Source organism: Ornithodoros turicata, unplaced genomic scaffold (genome assembly GCF_037126465.1).
Source record: "Ornithodoros turicata isolate Travis unplaced genomic scaffold, ASM3712646v1 ctg00000945.1, whole genome shotgun sequence".
NCBI classification, from domain to species: Eukaryota; Metazoa; Arthropoda; class Arachnida; order Ixodida; family Argasidae; genus Ornithodoros; species Ornithodoros turicata.
Window position 1 is genome coordinate 280643 of NW_026999421.1, and position 25110 is coordinate 305752.

At 45.5% G+C, this 25110-nt stretch overlaps 2 protein-coding genes across 2 annotated transcripts in view; both read right to left on the reverse strand.

Moving 5' to 3' along the window:
• LOC135375777 (zinc finger protein 135-like) lies at positions 1 to 23271 on the reverse strand. The gene is made up of 4 exons (XM_064608413.1): positions 23202 to 23271; positions 19467 to 20385; positions 19223 to 19346; positions 1 to 177 (listed from the first exon to the last, which is right to left on the reverse strand). The coding sequence occupies exons 1-4, from the start codon at positions 23269 to 23271 to the stop codon at positions 1 to 3; spliced, it is 1290 nt and encodes a 429-aa protein (XP_064464483.1).
• LOC135375784 (zinc finger protein 239-like) overlaps positions 22389 to 25110 on the reverse strand; it is a 9840-nt gene continuing 7118 nt past the window's right edge. Inside the window, exons 3-4 of the mRNA XM_064608422.1 lie at positions 23402 to 24085; positions 22389 to 23309 (exon numbers count right to left, since the gene is read on the reverse strand). Coding sequence (XP_064464492.1) covers positions 23287 to 23309; positions 23402 to 24085 — 707 coding nt within the window. The 3' untranslated portion in view covers positions 22389 to 23286. The remainder of the gene's footprint in view (positions 23310 to 23401; positions 24086 to 25110) is intronic.

The following is a 25110-nucleotide window of genomic DNA, read 5'->3' on the forward strand; positions in this document are numbered from 1 at the left end:
TCAAAGGTTGTTGAGCAGCCCAGTGTCCTTCAGGTAGCGCAGGAGGGCTCGGGTCACTGCCCACTGGCTGGAGTGCCGGACAGGTCCCAGCAGCGTCGCCAGGGAAAGTTCCCTGTGGCCTAGGGAAGTGGGACTTGAGGCGAGAACGGCTCGGTGGCCGCCGTACCGCTTGCAGTACTACGAAAGAAGGCATATGTCTTCGACTTCAGCACTTCAGGGACACATCGCGAACGTCCGTCTATCCGTCCGTCTATTTCACCAGTATCTCTTACTTGTGCATCTTGCAAATTGCTGGAGCACGTTACAGTGAGTCAAACGAATACACTGAGGCAAATAAATTGTTAAAACCAAATCAATACGGCTTCCGCAAAGGGAGGTCAGTTAAAGGTACTGCAAAGCAGCAGAGGCCGAATTTCATTTAGCGTGACTATTCGATAGTCCAAGCCATCAGTACAAAAGCGGCGCAAATTTCATTCCAATCGGTGGTGCAGTTAACTAGAAAATTTAAATGAAATGAATTAAAGATTAAATTAAATTTATTATTAAATATTATGAAAATTAAATTAAAATGAAATTAAAGATTAAGGGCAACACTGCATTAGTATTCGGAAGTACTAAGTAGTAGTACTCTCAGCCGCGTAATGCGACAACCACGTTGCATGCGAATAACACTGGGCCCGAGAGCAGAACAGCGCTGCGTTTCTTTTTGATTTTCTTTTGCAAAAAACACACTAAAGAGGGTCTCTGCACTCCTATGGAAATATCATACGAAATAATATAGCCACCAAAAGGACAAAACGCGACAAAATAGTGCTGCACACATAATACATATTTGACAGTGTTGCCCGCTGCACAGGGGGTTGTTCGACACCAGGCGTCGCGCCGCTGCACTACGCCGGATTTTTCGTCATAAGTTAAAAATATTTAGAGAGCGTTGTCGGTCGTATGGTTCCGCATATGGGATTTACAAGTAACAAAGTCTCAAGCCACGTGGCCAGCACGTCCTGCTTGTCTACTGCTTTACAGTACCTTTAAACCTACACATGGGTTTGCGCATATTCTTGACATATCTCGGCAAATCGATGTTATATTGTTAGACCTTGCCACAGCTTTCGATCACGTGACACATCACAGACTGTCGCGTAAGTTGCATTACATTATACCAGGCAGGACCTTAGAGCAATGCACAGAGGCTTATCTTACCGTTAGAAAACAATTCGTTCAAGGTGAAAACGCAAGCTCCACTAAAGTAAGTGTACTGTCAGGATGTATATGCAGGGAATGTCAAAGTGTATTGATGTTTTTTTTTAACATGTGTTGTGATGCACTACATGGCCATCATTGGCACACGTATACGATCATCGAGGACAATACTCAGTGTCATCTGCGATAGCTTAAACTGTGCTTTCAGTACGGCAACCTCTGCACACGCAGTTAGAAAATACATATGCAGCTCTGCCATCTGCTTCCTAAGAGAAAACGGATATCATATGTTGCTTGACTTGCGAGCTTCCGCTAATTCGTGTGTCCTGCTTGGCTCTGACGAGTCAGAATGAAGGGCGAGGTGTCCCAGGTTAATTTGTTTATGCATACATCCAACACCGAACTGAGAAATTGCTCGGGGTATTAATTCACCACCAAGATAACGGCTGTGTTTGTCTGTAAGTGCTTTCGGTTTGAGCCATTCAGTAGGCCCAGTGAAAGTCAAACTTCAGCGGTGCGTAATTTACCATGCTAGTTCACACTGATGCAAATTGACATCTCGCTGCACAAGTTTCACTTGCTGAACGTATCAAACCGAAAGCAGTTACAAACACAGGCGTTATCTTGCTGATGAGCTGTAATAGTCGAAGCAAATCCTTACTCCGACGCAGTCTTGGGTAGTAACTCAGTTACTTTTAACTTGTAACTGTAGCTAGTTACTCTCTCTGTGAATGTAACTGCAAAATGTAACTAGTTACTCGAATAAATGTCGTTCCTTTTTTTTTCCTTTACCCTACTTCCCCCTAACAGTGTCTTCCTTCCTTTTATCCGTAACCGGTATGTTCCCCTTGCCTTGGGCTCTCGACCGAGCAGGTTATTCCAACTTTGCGAACAGAAATGAGTGAAGTTAGTGACCCTTTGTTAGTTACTGGAAGCAGTTAGTGGAAGACAATTTTTATCGCACTTCAGTAAACGTAGATAAATATACGTTTTTAACTATTTTATCACCCTCTCATGGTCATTTTCATAAAAAGTAGCTGTAATGTAACTAAGTTACTTTCTCTCAGTTACTGTAATTGCTCGACCGAGAAAGTAACTATAACTATAACTTAGTTACTATTTTTGGCAGATAAACTGTAACTGTAACTCAGTTACTTTTTAGAAGTAACTTACCCAAGACTGCTCCGGCGTTGCATGTATGCGTAATTGAATTAAGCTTGGGCTCCTCCCCCTACAATTCTGACTCACAGGCAAGCAGGACACCCGAACATGCGGAAGCTCGGCAGTCAAGCAACATATGGTGTCTGTTTTCTCTTAGGAAGGAAATGCCAGTACTACGTGCTCAGAAGTGGACATCCTGAAACCACGTGAATTATGTTAATGCAAATGGCACTGTTGACTATCCCCGATGATCCTAGACGTGTGCCAATGATGACCACGTGTTCTTGTCAACGCATGTTAAAAAAAACATCAATACACTCACATACAACAGGAACCCAACAGAATTCCATGTTCAGATTCAACGTACTACAGTTCATGAATCCGAATTGGGTGCATATCATCACGATAGAAAGGCAGTTGTGAACCAGTGGCCAGTCTATTGCCAGTCTCTAGAAAGTCAATAGACAGGCAATGACATATATCCATCTCCTTTCTATAACAAGTTCTCTATAGACTGCCGGTGCCAATCTCCCATTGACAGGCCAAACGAAGGATACACGATAGTCCAAAAAATGTCTATAGACTTGAAACACACATGCTATACATTCGATAGACATTTTGTCTATTGACAGGCTATGCGTTGGCCATAACGTTTTTCATTAGGGTAAGGGAAAAACTTGAGTGGTGCGAAGACTGGCATACGGACATTAGTAAATCTAAAACTGCCTGCGTGATTATCACGAGAACGAAGCAACCTTATTATCCCTATGCAATCTAAGGGGGATCCCGTTGGTGCGCATGAGTGATTATAAATACCTTGGTGTATAACTTGGAAATTATTTTGGAACAGGCATATGCAGACACTATGTGCAAGGGCTTCAGCTAAACTATGGAAACTGAGACCTCGATGACGGGCGCCATCAAATATATCAATTTGCTGGCTTTGAGACGTCCGCCCTATCTTTGACTACGAGTCCTCGGTATAGGAACCCGTCACAAAAGAGAATGTTAACCACACAAAACGCATTCAAAATAGGGCTCTTAGGTTTATCTACGCCCACTCAGTCTGTTTCTGCCCTGAGAAAATGTGCAAATATATTACCTGCTGAAAAACAGATTGCTATAAACCACTTAAAATACGTTTTTTCTTCATATGGTTCGGCAACTGCCTGAGTATTTTGAACAATATGCTGTACGCTCTTCTCCAACTCCAAGTCGAACTAGACATACGTACCAAACATATTTGGCCTTTGCCTGCACGAGCAGATCTTTTAATATATTCGTTCTTTCCGAGGTGTATTGACGAGTGGAACAGACTTCTACAAAACAGAGTAAGCAAGGCCCCTGTAAATAGCTTTGTTGAAGACTTTACAGGCTGTCTTCAGAGAGAGTAGGTAAATTCAGTGTTATGTTTTGTGTGCTCTTGTTCACCTTGTGCTCTGTGCATCTTTGTACTTAATTTTGCCTTGTTCTAATTGTTACATAATAGCTTTGTTGAAGACTTTACAGGCTGTCTTCAGAAAGAGTAGGTAAATTCAGCGTTATGGTTTGTGTGCTCTTGTTCACCTTGTGCTCTGTGCATCTTTGTACTTAATTTTGCCTTGTTCTAATTGTTACATTTACGTACTATACAGTTCACCGCGTACTCCTGGAGATAGGCGCTCCCTCTTGTCCCCGTTGACGTCGCCTTGGGCCCATCAGGAATGGTGTCATGACATCACCCGGTGATCGCTTCTGTATGCTGTTGACCCAACGCTTTTATTTGAAATGCCAGGCGGTTTCCCTCGCCTCTTTACGTTTATCGTGTGTCGTTTACGACTTAGCGTCGCATTCACCCCTGCACTCTGGTATAGGCTGGGCCACAGCAACACGGCGCTGTGTACAACTTGTGGTTTCTCGGCAACAACCCGACACATTCTAGAAGACTGCAGCCAGTACGTACGCGAGCGACGGGCCTTTAAATGTCAACTTAAAATGCTGGATCAGAGGCCATTCAAGATCTGCAAAGTTCTCGGCCCATAAAGTAACCCTGGACATCAGTGCCGTGCACTTGGCGCTTTTCTTTCCTTTCTGAGGGCCACCGGCCTCCTTCACGAACTGTAGGGATTTCCTTCCCTCGTCATCCTTTCATGTGAACCTCTTTGGAATGGGGCAGGGTCCTGCACTCAACGCGGGGAAACATCCCACATCATCATCATCATACATTCATCTATGTTGTTGTTGTTGTTGTACTCCTGCACGGATGGGCCGGCAGTATTGCTAAAAAAACAAAGTAGTCAATCAGTTGCAGAAACAAGATGCTGTAGGGACTCTATATGTCCCAACTCCGTATGACATTTGCGCGAAAAAAAAAAAAAGACTTGGCGGTGATTCATGTTATTTCCACATTTCTTGTTGTTTGCACATTTCTTGTTGTTGTCTGGAAACTTGTCTCTTGGAGATGTTTTCTTGGGGCCGCGTGTGCCGGTACATTTTACGAGCAGTATTTTTAGGAAGGTGTTCTCTGCTGCGTGCGTGCGATTCATAATCTCTTCTATTGGTACGGGGAATGCTGCAGCCCTGAAAAAAAAAAAGAGGTTAGGAATTCTCAGGGCGCTCGAAATGGTTGCCGATCTAAATGGGAAGGATGTAAGTATACTCCATGATAATGATTAATTTATTCCCTCATTGTCTGCAACCCGCAGTTTGAAGCATGAAAATGGCGACACGCGTGGCTTACGTGAAAACGGGATGCCGACTTTCTCGATAAACTAACTTTCGCAGGGTGCGTTAATAGAGAGTTTTAGTAGGCCGTTCCGTAACGCACGGAACGTTAACGCAGAGTGCGTAGTTCTCTACCGTGAAACGCGTAGCAAGAGAGTTGTAGCAGATCGTCAGGCAACGCTACGAACGGTACGGTAAGAACTGTGTTGCCATCCAACGGCGAAAACATGAACTACCGTTCCCAAGTTGTCGAGGCATCTGTGTCTGAACGAATTGCATAATATAACTACGTTTTCTTGCTCTATTTCTGTTTTTTTTTTTTTGCGTTCGAAAATTACTTTGTTGTTCCACCAACAAACGAAAGAACAACGGACACCCCCTGCCGGTCAGTTCATCGCCATCAGTCGCCGTTATGGCGGACGCTGCTGCTGCTGCTGATGATGATGATCCTATCGGCTGTGCCCTTTGTATCGGGCGGACAACGCTGATGAGGCGCGTCCTAGCTGCTGTCCGAGCTAGCTGTCCGAGCTGCTGCTAACTCGGACTTGGTTGGCAGCATCCAGATTCCAGAAGTTCGTGTTTTCGAATGGTACAAGGTATATGACTTCTTATAAGAAGAAGACGTAGTCCCTCGTACCGAAACGCAGTCTCGTAGCCTTCCTTTCGGGGGATCACTCTGGTTTACACTTCGCAAAATAAACTTCGAGAATAAACTCCCCAAATTAAATCACGAAAAAATCCACGGTGTAAAGATAAAGCCGTAAAAATGAACTTTTGAGATACAAACGCTTCAGATTCAAACTTTCAAAATAAATCGTCTCTGATTGGTCGACAGGCTCGACAGCCTCAGAGAAACGAAGGCTTTTGGCTCCCACGTCTCAAAATAGTTCCCCGCAGGGTGTGACTCTTTGCGGTGGGCTGGGAACGAGAGTACCGAGTCTGGACGAATCGTTTACTGTATTTTTCGCCGGCTATCAGGATTCTGTTGACGCTGCAGTTAATGCTTTATTCTGCTGCTCGCTCATGTCAAATTTGAGTATGTCGAACTCTGAATACGTGCTGTAAGTCACCAAATCAGTTCCCGGTGTTGGTTACACCTATGGTGGACACTTGCTATATTATGAACGTTGTCGCGGACATCGCCATTCTCCTGCAGGGCTGCCTTGGTTGTGAAATCGTAGAGTTGAAAAGTGACGACCGACGAAAAAGCCCGATACCGATACCTTGTGGATCTGTTGTGTTTGTCCGTCTGTGTGTGTTCCAGCCTCAGAACCGTAGAATCGTGGAATCGGAACCCGCCTGTGTACTTTCCTGCCTGTGGTTTTCCTTGTGAGCCTACGTTCTGATAAATGCAGGGAACAGGTACTGGACAGACTCTCGAAATGCCTTTCTGCAAATAAGCTGCATATGAATGTGAAGAAACTGTTTGTTTGTTTGCAAGTAAAAACTATTTTCTCTCAGATGAATAACTTGAGTCAGCAGAGGTGCCTTCATTTTTTTGTAACCAGCCTACGGTAATCTCAAAGTGTAACGAAGTAAGATTCTAATATCAGGAACATCCACATTGATTCGCGCACCTTCCTAGACAACGATTTGCCATGCAAAAGCTGTTCTTCAAGCACTTTGTTTTCACTGGTTTTCACCATTTTCAAGGTCTTAAAAGCCATGAAATTTTCTCACTGAAATTTTTGCATGTTTTTTATTCGCGCGCATATGCAGTGCAAATTCTGGTTATCAGATATCGGAACTGAACAAAACCAAGCGCAATAAGTAACTGAAATCAGAAGTGTGAGAAATGAATGGCACCCTCTGTTGTATTTGTTTGCCTTCCTTTCTCTCCTATCATCGTCACATTACCAAATCCCCGAGTACGTTTATTAACAGGTCACTCATTATGCTAAGCACCCACGCCAAGAGGAGGTCTAAAATTTACGGTACCAGCTATGCAATGGTACCATTGCACCTATTTTTACAGCTTATAAATATTGTGCTGAAATATGAAATCGCTATAAAACTTGCCTCCTGCGCGACATTACATTGAATGTGCTGCTTGCAGTTCTGCAGCGTTGTTTCTCCCTCACGTTCAAGTGAAAAGGCAAAAAGAACGCTACGAGACTTATTCTCACACAACCATTATTTCGGGGCCATGTCGTCGCACTAAATGGTCACGAGCATGTTTTTGAAAACCATAGCAGCACATTGGGAAACCGACGTTGCATTTGCACCGACCTTCTATTTCCAATAATTAAACGAGACCTAATTACTACATCCACTTCGGATGTAGAACATATTGTTATCCCTTATAACTGCAAAAATATGATTTCTCCAAGAATAAAAAAATCAATCCATGGATACGCTATATGCATCGCATATACTAGAAATTAACCAGTGGTTGCTGAAAATATACTGGTGCTTGTGTTTTATGTGATGTATGGCCCACATTTTCTTTTTGACCAGCTATGCCAGTGTGAGAGCTCCTACGCCAGACTAGCTAATTCCTCCTCTTTGTCCTCCAACATACATGTTACATTACAAGGAAGCTAGCTGGTACTAACAGATCCAAACAGGTGACTTAACATGAACACAATCACATAGCAGAGTGAATAACAACCACCTTTATTGACTTAGTTTGCTTGGTCGATGGCGAATGAAGGTGGCGTATTTCTTTCCGTACATTTTTTTTATTGGTTTGTTCCAGCTAAAAGCAGAAGCCATACACTGAGCAGCAGGGCATAATGAAACCCTCTATAAGCATCACTTTGCGTCTTTGGCTTTGGCAAGCATGGCTTTGACATAAATACTTTGTGCAGTGATAAAGGGTACCATGACTGTGCTCGCAGTACCATTTAAAAAGTTGGCACCTATATGGCTAAACTGCAGCCCCTATTGCGTGCAGATATTGTGATGCCTGTAGAGCTGTAAGCTGTTCTTCCGGGTGAAAGAAAGCTCGAAGACTGCATACGTTGTGGCTGACTGCCAAAGACATACGGTTGGAGAAGAAATTACTGGACATAAAGCACAGTGAGGCATGCTCCGCCCAATCCACAAGGAGGTACTATTACTTTGAGCCACCTTCTGTTAATGAGATCGGAGAAGGGCGGAGCTAAAATGCGAAAGAGTGCAGCGAATATTTCACCCGCATGCAAACATCTTGTGGTTTTGAGCGCTAGAACTTTCAATGAGCTTTCACTGCCTAAGTTGCAGTCAGAGTTCTACACGTTACTCGAAAACAGTAATTGATTACAATTACTGTTAGTACTTCGCGAAAAGTAATTCTTTACCGTTACAAATTACTTCATCCAAAATGTAATAAGTTACAAATTAAAAATGTAACGCGTTACTTTTCCCGTTACTTTTAAATTGTGGGCCATAGCAAAGTCAACACGTCCGCAGTGAATACAACCGTGCGGCTTTTGTTGCAAATTCTAATATGAGACACCAACATACGTGATAAGTGAAATTCAAATACATTTGAAAGCAACATACAAAATACATACACGCGTTAATTACAGATTTATATACACATCTAAAAGAACATCGAAACATTCGCGTCGAAACATACGCTTCGTTTTGTTACTATTGTTATGTTCAGCCCGCACAATTTATCAATACAGTTACCTATTTTACTGTTGCTCCAGGATTCCACGTCAAGAGATCCAACGGGTCAAGAGATCCATCGAGTCAAGAGATCCACCGATGGATCTCTTGACTCGATGAATCTCTTGACCTGTTGGATCTCTTGACCCGGTTGGTTTTCTTGACGCGTCTGAAGGTTCGCCGGGCTTGGATCTTTTGACCCCTTTGTGTCACGTCGTTAACTCTAGCATCGCTAAGCAGAAATTACTCGTATCGGAATACGAGGGAATCGTTTTACGTGCGGTATAAATATAATACAAATGCAGGTGGCAAATCAACATGTTATTTTTATTGACTTAGTTACTTTGTAACACATTGCGCAGTCCAAGAAAAGCCGACAGTTCTCTTATGTAATTTCTGTTAAAAACAGGTGTCTGCATTGTAAGATCAACATGTTTGTAACACAGGATTTATGGAAGTGTTGTCTTTTTGTTTTTTATTTTTTTGACAGCGCTTCGTGTTAGAGCCTATTTCTAGAGTTAGCGTGGGCTACGTACACTCAAGTTGGGTGGGCCAGCCACTGTTTCAAACCCGTTCATTACTCAAACACTTCTCGTATCACAGCAGGCTCGTAGCCGAAGAGCCAAGTCGCTGTTCTGGACAGACGTTCTACATGGCGGAACCGTCTGATCCGTCAGATCATGGACTCAAAGAAAGGCAGCTTCTATTGCCCGAACATCTGTTTCTCTTTTGTGTGTGTGTGTGCGTTTTTCTGTATTAAGTTTTCCCCGCCGTCCACAAAAGGACAAAGACAGAGCACTTTGCGGCTGGGCCCATTATTATCGGTAACAAACTTCAGTTCTGGCATAACGTGGGGACGACTGCACCAATGGACACAAAAGTACGAAGACAACTCTGAGTCCAGCAGTATAACCTGCATTTTGGTGTTGAGGTCAATGAACGTGACAGGTCAATGTTGATTGGAAAGCACAGTCAGACAGTATTTTCCCGCAAGATCAGTAAAAGAATAGAATAACGTAATAAGGGTGGGGGCCAATGAAAAGAACGCGACAAGGATAAGTTTTAAGCCCGGCGGCCTACGATGCCTTGTAAGTTGAGCTCAATATTCTTGGTAACAAGCGTCCGTTCTGGCATAGCGTGTTACAGCGCTAGGGGCAATGAACATAAAAGTACAAAGGCGAAAGTGGGACTCGCCGCCGTAACGGAGGAGAAGGAGGAGGAGTGTCGTTTTGGGAGGAACCCGAGAGGTCTGCCTGCCTGATTAGGCGGCATGTTTCTCGGGAAGGGAAAGGTGGTGGAGAGGAGAGGTGGAGAGGCCGTAACCTACAGCACAACCTCAGGATTTTCTCGCTTACTTTTTTTTTTTTTGTGCGTGTGCGTGTGTGGTAAGAAGAGAGAAAACACCGAAAAGTCTTCACTGTTACCGGGCATATTACTTCCTGCTACTAATACTACTTCGGCAATGCCGCAATGCGGCATGCGGCAATGAACATGGTAAGGGATAGACTTTCTTTTCTGTCAGGAATCCTGACCACTATGACGCTTTGACTGGCTGGACCTCTTGACTCGCCTGTCACGTGACCGATTGGATCTCCTGACTCGATGGATCTCTTGACCGGGTTGGAACTCTTGACACTTTGGACCTTTTGACTCGCCTGTCACGTGATCAGTTGGATCTCCTGACTCGATGGGTCTCTTGACTCGTTGGATCTCTTGACCGGAAGCGTTGCTCCAGTAGAACACGTGTGGACTAGAGACTGTCGTCACAGTGACCTCTGCGTCATTGCTTCAGTCGAACTGGTGGTGGAACAGAAGAACAGATCGGCTGGCTGAAGAGAATTGCCATTGTTGACAGAAGGTTAAAAAAGTCATCGATTACTCGGTAATTGACTACCGAAAATTGTAATCAGATTACTTGGAAAATTACTTGCTCACAAAATTAACTGATTACGTCAAATAATTACCGAAAAAAGTAAGTGATTACTGGTAACGCGTTGCGTACAATTCTGGTTGCAGTAATATAACGCAGAGTAATGGGCCCCTTTTATGCCTGTTTACGGCTCCTTTAATGTCTCTGAACGCCTTTGTGAGCGACTCTCTGCACGATGCCCTTTATCGGCCTTGCCGGCCCTTTGTCAGGGGTCACCTCACGACGAGCCTGTTGTTAGCCGACAGTGTCCACCGCCGGCGTCACAAATCGAGCATGTAAGCTCAGGGCCGCTTACCTAAAATAACGCATTTGCGCCTGTCTCCTCAATGACGAGCGGAAAAGTGCCCCGACATTGACGACATCCCAGTTGAGTTCTACAGGTGCTTCTGGAGTGTAATGGGTTCTTGCGTGACTCGAGTTTTTAACATCCGCTTAGCTCAGGGGTTGCTATGCCCTAGCATGCAGATTGGTTTTGTTGTCCCCCTTTGTAAAGACAAGTCTCGGAAACTGGACTCAGAATGCTTATCGTCCGATTACTTTAGTGACGAGCGATTATAATATCCTAGCTAAGACTCTTCTGCTGCTTCACCTCTGTTGGAGAATGTGTTACATCCTTGCAAAGCATGTTCTGTCCCCGGCAGGTCCTCAGACATTCATAGAATCACTCTTCGCGATGCCATCCACAGGATTAACAGTGGCCATGCCCCCTCTGTGCTGGCTTCCTTCGATCAATCCAAGGCATTTGTTAGTGTGCGACACGCATACCTGTTCTCTCGGTCGAGGACATGAGAGTTCGTCAACGCTTGGGTAAGGTATGTGGAAACGTTGTATAGGGACGCTCGCTGCCTCTGTCGCTGGCGGCCTGTCGCTTCCCTTTGATGTAACTTGTGGGTTTCGTCGAGGATGTCATCTTTCTCCTGCCTTGTACGCCATCGCCATCTACACTCTACTCGAGTGACTGTGTTCAATTCCTGTTGCATTGGCTCTGCCCAATGGATGCCCTGCACCTCTTTTTCCGTACGTGGATGACATATCTGCGAGTGTGATGACATATCACATCTAAGTGTTCCCTAAGGTACACTTAGAAGGCCTTTCTGTCTGTTTAGAAGGCATTTGAAGATTACGGAGTGGTTTCAGGGGCAACACCGAATAGATAAAAAAGTGCAGCACTGTGTTTGAACCTTCAGCCTTTCTGCAGGGCTCCTTTCCCTGTTCCAGACCAAACTTCAAATTTCTTCGTGTGACTTTTGATTGCGCTGGCTTATCTAGCGTAAATTGGCCACGTGTGTTTAATGTGTGCTACAGACCTGTCCTGAGGCAGCTTAACTTTGCTTTGCCCATCAGTTTTCCCGCTCACTTGCTACTGCCCTTGTACTACAGCGCCTTCTGGTTCCTCGGAGTCGTTGCCACGCCGACACCACTATTCCGTACTGCCATCACTATGCCCACGCTCCGTTTTCTCTGGGGCGGTTCACTGGAGTGGGTCGCCAGGTCCCGCTTGTACAGTACAGGAGACCAGGGTGGTTAAGCCTTGCCGGTGGTGCTCGACAAGTGCCTTGCACTTCAGTCGCGCATTTACTTCGAGGCGTTGCACACTCCCGGACACTCAACGTGCGCGTTAGTGCAGTACTCTCTGCCATGCTCCACCAGGTGATTCGTTGAGAGTCCTAGGTTTCGGCCAAGGTCTGCCTCGGAAGTCCTGCCTCGTTAATACAGCACCTCTGTAGATGTTGTAAGACGTTTACGACTCGAGCTTCCGGAAGCTGACATCCAGTTATGGACTGTCAGCGATTTTCATATTGCTTTCTGGGAGTTGGAGTCGAAGGTGTCTTAGCGTCTAATCACTGCAGGCAGGCCAGATGCCCGCCGCGCCATTCTTCAGTGGAAGTTGGCCCACGATGTTCTTCCTCTTCGTGAGTGTTTGGGCCGTTTTCACATTTTTCGTTCTGGCGGCTGCCCGCCTTGCGGGATGTATGAAACGTCCGAGCACTGTTTTAGGCGTTGCCACGTTCCTCTTTTGCTGTGGCATAGGTTAACGCAAGTATTTCAGCTCAACGCCAACTCGACTGTCTCCTGCACTCTAAGAAAAAAAGGAGTAAAACGGGGAGTAATCGCAGCTTCTACTCCCCTAGTCTGCAATTACTCCCCATTTTAGTCCCCTAACCCGACATTTAGTCCCGATATTTACTCCCCAGCAGGACTGCGAATTGTCACTGAACTTCGCGAATAGTCTCCTGAATGCAACACTCTAAGTAAATATGTGCCCTTGGTCAATTTGAACGGCATAAGGCTGTATAACTCAACCAACGTAGCAATTTTCCTCCCACACAGAGTAAGAAACCGTTAGCGCATCTTTCTTCGCAAATTGTGGACTATGTATGGCGCAAGATTTTATATCACTCGATATATCACGGTTGACGGTTTGCTTCAAAGTATTTTCACGCATGCACACGAATTATGTACTTGGGACTCTTACAACAGCGCGTGAAATGCCGTCTCCAATCTGTAACTTTAATTTGCTCCCGTGCATTTACTCCCGAAAGGGACTATTTTTTGTGGCAATGCATTTAGTCCCCAAAAGGAGTAAAAGTACTCGTTTTTTTTCTTAGAGTGTGGGCCGCTGTGCTATTCCTAGAACCGTTGCCGGTTCCGCGCGCTCAGCGCAAACAATTGGCTTCGTTAATTACGGAGGTAAATTTTCAGATTTGGATCCGTCGTTACCGGCTGGCTTTCGGTGGCCCAGACTTCGGAGACGCAGCTATATTCCAGGCTGTCAGGATAGGTCTTCGTAGCCAAATCGCCCGTGATAAGGCACTGTACGGCTTCTGGGGTGCTCTCGCCGTTGGCTGACGTCTACTCGACTTTTCCGTCAGCTTTAGGGTGAGTGGCAAGTCATGTTGCAGCCAGCCTGCTATGACTCTACTGTCCTTCGCAGCGACTCTCCCGTGTTTGATAGTTCTCCCGCTTGATGACAATACACTTGCCATCCTGGAGATTGATGCGCCCAATCTTGATGTCAATATATTAATTGCGCACTGTTGGCCATACAATACATTACCTGCCGGGCTCGTCGGCAGTATCGCGTGTAGTGCAGTCTTCTCTTTAGTGGAAATTTTCTCTTAAAAATGTGGCTTTGCAGCGCTGTTTCCGGGAAAGCACTTTCTCAAAAATCTCCGAAATTTGTATTGGCAGCAAGCCTCAAGCATTAAATAGGCGCGTCATTATACCAAATCATTCTTATGGGTAATTTATGTTATTGGTGCGTTATCTTTCCAGCAGTTTCAACTGAACATCTTTCAGGCAAAAGGAAGCCTGTCATGCTCGAAAGAATGTTTCACAGAATTGCGCCAGCAACACAACCAGTTAACTCAGGCTTCGTCGTCGTCATCGCGTTCCGCTAGGGGAGCTAGCAGGGACGAACATTTTTATTCTAAACGCATCCACCACACCAGCAAAGTTGGATGACTGGCGCTGATGATATGTAGCAGTCGCCAGGGCCGAATTTCGCGTTTGCAGTGATCGCCGCGGTAACAGTTAAAGTCGAGTAAGCCTTCTGAACTTGCAATGGCAGAATGGGCAAGCTAACGCTTGTACCATCCTACAGTCGACGATACAACTTGAAAGAGCTCGTACTTCCCATTTCCTGCAGAGCGCGCCTTGCTGCGTCTTGGTTTCTGAGTAAATATTGGTATTTAGCCAATATCTCCATCCCTCCGCGGACTACTCTTCAGGCCGCTACACGTGCGGCGTTTCAGTTTATCTGGGGCGGTTCTGTAGAATGGGTATCAAGAGGTCGTATGTATCGGCCTCGTGTGGATGGCGGCCTTTTGGTGCCCAATTTCAAAGTGAAGTGCCTTGCCTTAGGTCTGCGCGCGATCTTTCAGGGTCTCCTATAGATCAGCGGCATCCTGCTCAGGGTCTACTAACTTTTCTCTTAGGACCCGACATTCGTTTTTTTTTCTGAGCTGACACATACTCGCCCGCGCTCAGAGTGCGTGGCTCCCCACCTGAAGGCATACGTTGTGGCAATGCGCAGCCTGCGAGCTTCTTTCCCTGATGATGACATAACATCATGGCCTGTGCGGCGCCTTTACATGGCACTTCTTGCGCTTAATCGGCCACCCTCGAACACGACGCGTATTCAGCGCCACATAGCGTGGCGTACGACCACGGTGCTGGCTGGCTGGACGCCCGTCGGGCCAGTCTTCAGTGGCGCTTAGCGCATGACGTCTTGCCGCTGCGTGAGCGTTTTTTCCGTTTTGGTGTAACGTCACCCGGCTGTCCCTTCTGCGAGTACAGGGAGTCAGCAGAACATGCTTTCAGTTTATGTTTGTTGCCGGGTGCCCCGTGGCATCGTGTAGCAGGCCTCTATAGCCTGACGGATGTTCAGTGGAGCACAGTTCGTGGTCTGTACCCCCTCCCTGTCTCGCAGCGGGATAGGCGGCATTTTGTGCCCTTGGTGGTCGAAATCAACTACCAAGTGTGGATTTCACGCTGTCGACGAGTGCACGCGCAGGAGAGCCGCAGTGTGCAGGAGGTGATTCGGCTAGTTAACGCCGGTATTCGCAAAGTTCTTTGCAGGGAGCGTGCGGTGCTTGGAGCAGTTGAGTTTCACCGTCGCTGGATGACCTCTGACATCCTCTTCAGGGTGGACAATGGCAAGTTCCATGTTAACCTATGAGGTGTCCACATCCTCGTGTTGTTCTCCCACTTGCAGCTTTCCAGTGTCATGGACTGTTGCATGGCGAAACGGACACGTATAGCAATCTCTGAACAGCCTTAGTCGCTGGACGAGAGTTGGTATTCAGAATGTTGTTCGAGTCAGATGCTACAGGAAGCCTGCCCCTGTGGCCGGCCTTCCATTTGATGCCAATACACTCTGCGGTGTTGTTTCAGGGAAGATTTTTCCTAAAAATCGCAACACACAATCGCCATGTCTTCGTACCACCTGTAACTACGCCACCCAGTAAATAAATTTTTCCCAACAGTGGGCTTGTCCCATCGCTTGTCCAATCGCTTGTCCAATCCTGCAGTTCGCAATACGAAACTCAAAGCACTCTATGACAAAAAACAGGTAATCATCAGACCGCGGATTTGCATGTTTCTTTTCCGAGCATGCAGAGCTTCGAACGCAATATATTTGCATGTTTTGAGGCCATATGAATGCATTAGTGAAGGTGTTAAAATGCATGAAAATGCATGTTTCGGACGTTAGTGCATGTTTGTAAGAATACTGCATGTTTGTGCATAAATATGTTTTTCACATAGACTGAGAAGTTACCGCTCAAAAAGAACTCGTTACACCGTGTACAAAATGTAACTAAGTTAATAACGAAGTTCTTCAGCCTGAAATGTAACTCGCAGTTACTAAGTTACTTAAAAAAAGAACGAGTTACTTCCACACAGTTCCACAGTTACTTCGGACACAAAATACCATTACGGAGGTGCAGCGCGCGTGAGCAGTTGAGTTAGACCTTGAGTTGCCTGCGGAGGAGTGCAACACGCTTAGATCATTTTCGTTTATGTCCAACAATACACCTCTCCCTGTTCGTAAACAAATGACATCACAGTGTTCTACAGCGGCAAAAATTTGGTAGAATTGAACTACGCTCGAAGCTAGAGGTGAACAAGGTCGCGCCCGAAAGCCACGGTCTTGAGGGGATTACGATATGGTCCCTTAAAGGGACGCGACCCTCGGTCCTGCTTTTCTTTCAATGGGAGGCAGCGAACAAGTGCCCGTTCGTGGAACCCAACCCTCTCCTTCCGATTTGTTTCGGTTTCAGTCTGTCTACCAACGTCATGATGACGTTTCTCTGGTAGAAGTCTATTCGAACTCTTTGCATCTTACTCCCTGTGGGCGCACAATGGTTCAGCTTCAATTTCAATGGCAGCGGTTCTTACTTCCTGAATAAAATACTGTCATTGATTAGATATCACGTTTTATGACAAAAAATTCCATGAAGGAACCGGAGAGAAAGCAAGAAAATAGGTGGACGTGAGTGAAAAGCGAGCTAAAAGTAACTTGGTAATTAACTTAAATTACTTTGGCAAAGTTACCTGAAAAAGGAACGAGTTCCTCTGAAAGTTACCGCGGCGCAAAAGTACCGAGTTAAGTTACAAGTTACCAAAAAAGGAACTTAGTTTCAGTAACGAGTTACTTGTAACGAGTTACCTCGAACTTTAGTTTTTCAACGGCCTGCGTCTCGGAAGCCTGCGGAAGGCTGCGTTCGCTACAGGCGCATGCGAAACCAGCATTGGAGTCGACTCAGACTTGAACGTATCTTGACTACGTACACAAACTACAGTATTTTAAATACTGCTTCCGATATTATGGTACTCTACTCAATACTTTCGCGACAAGTATTTTTAAAGTATTTAAAATACTTTTTTTTTTAGTATTTGCTACTTGGTACTCAAAATACTTTTCTTTCTCGTCAAGCCGTATCCAGCACACTTCCCCGTCGTGTCCAGATTTTCAGCTCAGTGGAACTTAACCACCTTTTTTTTTTCCTTTTTTTGAGGGGGGGGGGGGGAATCCGCGCATCTGGTCGTCTGGTACAATAGGCTGGTCCCACGCTTGGCCTTGCTTGTGAATAGCATGACCCCTTCGTCAGCAAACGATTCCTACTCATATTTCAAGGTGAATCCTCAGGGGACTGGGTATACAAGAGAATCCTAGCATTTGTCGCCTTGGTCACCAAAGCAATATTGTTGAGAGGAGCTTTTCAGCATACGAGCCTGTGCTAACAGAGAGATGTCAAAGTTTCAGCCCCGAAAACTTGGAGTTGTATAGAATAAAAAGAAAAGAAATGGAAACGCAGGTCGCATTGGTGCGACCAGATGTTGAGCAGTATATCGTGGTCTACTGTCACCAGAACTACAAGTAGTCATTCGACATTCTAGTCATTGTTGATGTTGTAAATGTAGAGTGTACCCTGAGGTTCTGTACAACACGAATGAAAATAAACCGTGCGCATAATGCATATTTCTGCTCTTTTTGCCTCCATTTGCTGCATGTTTAATGATTGCTTTGCCTAGCTGCATGTTTTATGCATGTTTCGTCGTTTGTTGTTGCATGTTTAGTTACATGCTTTCCTATTTTTTTACAGCATGATTGCATGCATATCTAGTGGGTTTTTAGTGCATATAATTCCGCGGTCTGGATCATGAACGACGATGACGATGAAGCTGAGCTGCGGTGAATGATTCTGTCCTTGTTCTGATTTTCTGTAATATCTATATATCTGTGTGTGTTTTCCTTTGTGTAATTCTGCTGCTGCTGATGGGCTAGTGTTAGTCTTTTGGTGTGTGTCCCATGGCCAGCCGTGGAATTCTTTCTCACCCTGGTGAAGAAGTCTCCTGGTGGCTGTATTCGCGATCTTTTCAGCACCAGGATGAGTTAGATTTTGAGCTCAAGGCTATGTCTCTCCAAGGGGCTGCAACCCTGAAAAGTTTGGCCTCCGTAGATGTAACTGGTGTTGCCATTCCTTTGATTTCTTCGGAAACCAACCTCACCGTAGTTACGGCGTCTAAGGCACCGGTTGGTATGGATAACGCGCACATGGTTTCAGTGCTGGGCCAGTGTGGCACAGTAAAGGACACTGTCCGCGGGACATACTACCATCTGCACCATCCGGCTGAGGGCATACGGGTTCGCCGTTGCTTGGGTTAGGTATGTGGAAACGTTGTATAGAGCCGCTAGAAGGCGTTGTCTCTGTCGCTGGCGGCCTGTCGCCGCCCTTTGATGTAACTTGTGGGTTTCGTCAAGGAAGTCCTCACTCTCCCGCCTTGTATGCCATCGCCGTCAACACTCTACTCGAGAGACTGTGTTCAATTCCTGTTACATTGGCACTGCTAAATGGATGCCCTGCACCTCTTTTTTCGCATATGACGGAATGAGGCCACTGTTTTTTTTTTTTTTTCATGTTATTACTAAGGTTGACGGGAGCTGTACTTCAAGTCGTTGCAGTCTCCGGTCAACCCTTTCGGCACAAAAAAAAAAGAAAAAATGTCCACGAGACTGACGTCACAGCCTTTAATGTCTCATACCATACGCAATTGTCTCTTCGTGATTTCTCCTGAGATGTCATTCAGAAATTGTTACAAATTGTAACGCATTCCACAACAGATGTTCGTAACACAGAAGGTTCACAAAGGGATTCATCTTACAAGTCGTGACGTCTTGTAGAAATATTCTTTTATTTCTTTGGATTGAGGTCAGGTCATAACGCGAGGCGATGCGGGGGTAAAAGAAGCATTCATTATAAACAGAGGAAAGGAATAAAGAAAGGAACACAGAGGCGAAACGGAAACAATGCAATGCATGTTGTTCATGCAAGTAAACCTTGGTTAACAGTTCAGAGCCACTGTATGGGTGTCCCTTCATTGTTTGTTTGTTTACTTTTCACGTGTGTCACCACCCAACCCAACTCTTTTTACCCTCTGCCTGTTCATGCGTGCGAGCTTCAAAAATGTCGGACACTGGTAAAATACGGCGGAATACAGATCGCATCCGTACAGCCTTCCCCTATATCTGTGCATTACCATGTGCTTCTTCAGGTGTCTGCATCAAGGACATGCGACAGCCCAGGAGTGGTGCACTTTAACGTGTACGCGGCCTCTAAGCACTTGCATGGTTGCCATCACGAGTGTGTCTTTGCTGCATGCTAAACCACAGGCTTCGTGCTCTGGCTGAACTAGCTCTAGCAGCTTCTTCTTCTCTAACTCTGTGTGTTCGTGCTGTACATGAACTCTGCAGTAGAGAGGTTGCATTTGAATGACTTCACACCCACTGAGGTCTTCTTGTTACACTGCAGGTTTGTACGCTGCCTCAGGTCTAGAGAACAGAAAATGCTCTTTTGTGGCTTCTCACCTCAGGGTGCCTGCTTGTAATATGCTGAGGGACAGAGACCGCACTTGTATCACATTGCAAGTTTGGGTCTTGGATGAACACTGCAGGACAGACGTTGCAATTTTATGGATGCTCACCCGTGTGTGTCCGCTTGTGACGTGACAAGGTTCTGCGCTGTCTGAACTCTGCCTGGCAGATATCGCACTTGTATGGCGTCTCGCCCGTGTGTGTCCGCTTGTGATGCCAAACTGTTCGCTCTGACTGAACTTCGCGGGGCAGACATTGCCCTTGTATGGCTTCTCACCCGTGTGTGTCCGCTTGTGCTGCTGTAGGGTCCCGCTCTGGCAGAACTCTGCCTGGCAGACATCGCACTTGTATGGCTTCTCACCAGTGTGTGTCCGCTTGTGCTGCTGTAGGTTCCCATTCAGGCTGAACTCTGCACGGCAGATATTGCCCTTGTATGGCTTCTCACCCGTGTGTGTCCGCTTGTGCTGCTGTAGGGTCCCGCTCTGGCAGAACTCTGCCTGGCAGACATCGCACTTGTATGGCTTCTCACCAGTGTGTGTCCGCTTGTGCTGCTGTAGGTTCCCATTCAGGCTGAACTCTGCATGGCAGATATTGCCCTTGTATGGCTTCTCACCCGTGTGTGTCCGCTTGTGCTGCTGTAGGGTCCCGCTCTGGCAGAACTCTGCCTGGCAGACATCGCACTTGTATGGCTTCTCACCAGTGTGTGTCCGCTTGTGCTGCTGTAGGTTCCCATTCAGGCTGAACTCTGCATGGCAGATATTGCCCTTGTATGGCTTCTCACCCGTGTGTGTCCGCTTGTGCTGCTGTAGGGTCCCGCTCTGGCAGAACTCTGCCTGGCAGACATCGCACTTGTATGGCTTCTCACCAGTGTGTGTCCGCTTGTGCTGCTGTAGGTTCCCATTCAGGCTGAACTCTGCACGGCAGATTCGCACTTGTATGGCTTCCTGACGCCACTCTACTGGAGGTTGTGCCCGCGCACGTTACTTTCAGCCTTCATGTATGCTCCACTCACAACATGCGACGTATACGGGTCATTGTCGAACTGTGAGAACGTTTTGGTTGACAGGCGCCAGAACTTCACTCCAGACAATATTGAACGGTATCTACTAGAAAACATTTTCTTTAACAGTTCCAATCATTGAAATGCGCCTCATATTAGTTTTTTCAAATATCCGCTTTGGTTACCGTTCGCTGCAACCCCAACATATCCGGTTAAATAAAAGTTTACATCTTCGTATACAGCTCGAGTTTTTACGGCATATATGCAGTGATGGGCAAAGTACCTCAAAATTATACTTAAAGTAAAGTACCAAGTACCTGGCATCATTAGTACTTCAAGTACAGTACAAAGTACCCAATTCCAAATGTACTTCAAGTAAAGTACAAAGTAGTAGGCAAAGTACTTCAAGTATTCATCAAGTACATTGCCAATTTAATTTGTATCACTTTGCATTTCACTGTGTAGTATCTATGTCTTGCCTTTTTGTCAAAACTTTAGCGAGTATTCTTGGCAAATGCTCTGAAGCCATAAAGTCCTAGGTTAAGTGCTAACCCGTGAATATGAACTTCATCAGATGTCATAATTTGCAGTAACGTCTAGAGAGGTAATCAGTCAGCTGTGCTGTGATTATGCAAAATAGTATTATGTCCTGACTGATCCAAGATCACCCGCCTAATGTGGTGTTCCGGTACTAATCTTCTGCTATAACAGGCTAGGAAATTTCAAGGGAAAAAATACAAGCAAATATAGATTATATATTTCTGGGCATTTCTTGATGCTTTTTGAAATACAACATGTTCAAAAAAAGAATATGAGGAAAGTAAAAAAGGATGAAGCACAATGTAAGCCTTCATTTTTATACGACTGTGATCTGCAGTAATGTAATGCATATATGTGACCAATTAAAAAACGTAAAACGTAAAAATGAAAGCATGTGTGTCTTTTAGAGTGTTCATCATGTAATGCAATCACACATATCAAGTGACATAAAATGATAATTAATTGCCAATGAAGGAAACAATATAAAAAAGCATAGAACCCTCCACTGGGAGAACTGAAATGACAATGGACCAAGTCATTGTGCTGCTGGTTACAGTGTCCGTTCCATTCGTTTTACATAATCATAGAAGCGTTGATACTTTTTCAACATTTCAAGCCTTTCAACAATAGATTTGCTTCAAGAAATATGCTCTTTGAAAGCAGAAAAATCATTTTCTGTAAAATGTCAGACTGGGACTCTTGGTTGCATCCCACTAAAAGCGCAAAAATGACAACAAGAAGACGAAAACTCAGAGATAGCCCTATCGGTGTGTTTTCGTCTTCTTGCTGTCATTTTAGCGCTTTTAGTAGGGCGCATTTTTTATACTCTTTTGTGATTTTTTGTCTGCAGTCCAAGTTTGGGTACTTGAGTACTTGATGGGAAAGTACTCGGAAAAAAGTACTTGAAGTACAGTACAAAGTACCCAATTCCAAATGTACTTAAAGTAAAGTACAAGTACACAGAAATGTACTTAAAGTACTACTTGAGTACTTGGTACTTGAAGTACTGCCCATCACTGCATATATGACACATTTTTACTGCATGTTTTGACTAGGTTAAGTGCAGAGATGCGTGCATGTTTCATTCCTTTCAAGCGCATATAACGGAACGAGACCATTTCTTCTTCATCTCTTCTTAGTAGTTGCAGTCTCCAGTCAACCCTCTCGGTTGAAAAAAAGAAAAAACGTTCTCGAGACTGAGGTCACAGCCTTTAATATCTCATATCATGCACGATTGTCTTTCCGGGATTTCTCCTGAGATGTCACTCACAAATTGTTACAAATTGTTACAAATTGTAACGCATTCCACAACACATGCTTGTAACACAAAATGTAACCGTAGGGATTCTTCTTACAACGCGTTACGTCTTGTAGAAATATTTCTTTTATTTCACTGGGTGGATTTATTCGTTTACGTTTTCAGCTGAGGAGATGCAAGTAAATGAAGCATTCATCGTCATAATAAACAGGAATAAATAGAAGGGAATAAAAGGCAAACGAATAAAGAAAGGAACACAGAGGCAGAAGGGAAACAATACAATGCATGCTGTTCATGGAAGTAAACCTTGGTTGGCAGTTCGCAGCCACTGTATGAGTGTCCCTTCAATGTTTTTTTTTTGTTTGTTTCACATGTGTCACCACCCAACCCAGCTCTTTTTACCCTCGCCCTGTTCAGGAGTGAGAGTTTCAAAATGTCCAACACAACCAAAATACGGTGGGATAATCATCGCATCGGTACAGCGTTCTCCTATATGTGCATTAGCATGTGCTTCTTCAGGTGTCTGCGTCAAGGACATGCGACAGCCAAGGACCAGGGTTGCCAGATTGGGCTACTTTTGGTTTCGTCTGGCGTGTTAAAAATGGAGTTGGCTACTTGGCTATTTTTTGGCTACTTTTCTGGCTTTCTTTTTGCTAAATACATTTCTCACAGTCCTCAACATACTGCGTCTCTTTCTACTCCACCCAAACTACCGGCGCCCGCACACCACACCACAAAACAACACACCCAGCTGAGTCCCAGTACCTCGTGATGCCATGCCGGCGAAAAAGTCACCGCACGCGTGATGTCGGTTAAGCCACAGGTTTGTTGCTCTGGTTGAACTAGCTCTAGCAGCTTCATCTCTAACTTTGTATGTTCCTGCTCTACACGAACTCTGCAGCACAGAGGCTGCATTTGTATGACTTCACACCCATGTAGGTCTTCTTGTTACACTGCAGCTTTGTGCTGTGCCTCAGGTCAGCAGAATAGAGAATGCTCATTTATGGCTTCTCACCTCATGGTGCCTGGTTGCGATATTCTGCAGGACAGAGACCACACTTGTATCACACTGCAAGTTTGGGTTGTGGATCAACATTGCAGGACAGAGGATGCAATTTTATGGCAGCTCACCTGTATGTTTTCGCTTGTGATGTGACAAGGTTGCGCGCTGTTTGAACACTGCAGGACAGAGACAGCACTTGTATGGCTTCTCGTCCGTGTGTGTCCACTTGTGCTGCTCTAGGTTCCCGCCCCTGCTAAACTCCGCAGGGCAGACATCGCATTTGTATGGCTTCTCGCCCGTGTGTGTCCGCCTGTGAACCTGTAGGTGCCCGCTCTGACTGAACTTCGCAGGGCAAACATCGCACTTGAATGGTTCCTCGCCTGTGTGTGTCCGCTTGTGCTGCTGTAGGTACCAATTGCGGCTGAACTTCGCAGGGCAGATATCGCACTTGTATGGCTTCTCGCCTGTGTGTGTCCGCGTGTGCTGCTGTAGGTGCCAACTGCGGCTGAACTTCGCAGGGCAGACATCGCACTTGTATGTCTTCTTGATTGTGTGTGTCCGCTTGTGCTGCTGTAGGTGCCAACTGCGGGTGAACTTCTCAGGGCAGATATCGCACTTGTATGGATTCTTCCATGAATCTATCTGCTCGTGCTGCTGTGTGTTCCCGCTCAGGCTGAACTCTGCAGGGCAGACATTGCCCTTGTATGCCCTGTTGTCAGCATGCGTCGCCACTTGGTCCTCCACACTTCTAGACCACGAGAATGCAGAGGGGTAGATGTTGCATTCAGAACCCTTCTCTCCCATGTGAGCATCTGTTGGAAGAGTAGTGGAACACTTTTCAGACTCATTGTGACAGTATGCAAAAATGTGGCATTCGAGGCTGGCTTTCAACATGCATGCAAGTGCAGATTGCTTGCTCTGGTCTCTATGTTGCCCAGCATGTCGATCGTTCATAGTCATTAGTGCAGTGCTGTCGAGCTGCAGTTCAACTGTTGCTGTGCCGATCTTAAACTGTGCACATGAAGAAGCGCAACCAGAGCATTCTTGATAACAAGTGCCTCTAGGCTTGTCCTTAATATTGATTGTATTAGTGCTGTCTCTTTGGACTGTAATATCACAAGTCGGACATTACGAGGGCATACCAGACAAGGAGTATCTCTGATTCTGGATTTTTGAAAAACTAGGTGGCACCACATTCACAAGGCCTTGTCGTGCCGTTTGCCTTCCAACTGCACAAATAATCGCCGTTATGCACGACTGAGGCCACAAGCTCGAAGCAGCTCGCAACACGCTACGGTATTTGCCAAGAAGTGAAGTGTAGGACTCTCGGATAGAACAGCCTGAGCTCAGTTCGAGACTGTCACAGCATTTTGTTTCTTTTCTTTTTTTGTATGAGTATTTTTGTTAATTTTTGCTTCAGTGTCATATAATTAGGTTATGCTTACTTAGGCACGGTTATATCTCCGCCATCATGTGACTGTGAACAGGAAGGGCTTCCGATCCATTATGCTAATTTGGCACAGCTGAGCCATTCCAGCCAAAACTAGCCAACGATGTACGAGCTCTGCCCTTTCGAGTCTGGAAAAAAATCGTTCATATTTCTTTACTGGCGTGTATGCGGAACATAAGCTTTCGTTTTTTCCACCCTCGCCGTAGCTTCGGCTCATACTCATATCAAAGTTTGGGTATAGGATATTTTCACGCACGTGCGTGCTTCAGGATCTGTTAGACGCAAAGTATGGCTTGCAGCTAAGATAGTCCTCTCAACCTGCCCTGTGCCTTGTGCCCAAAGTCCCTATTAAAATTTAACCCCTCGAACATTTTGAAAAATACCTAA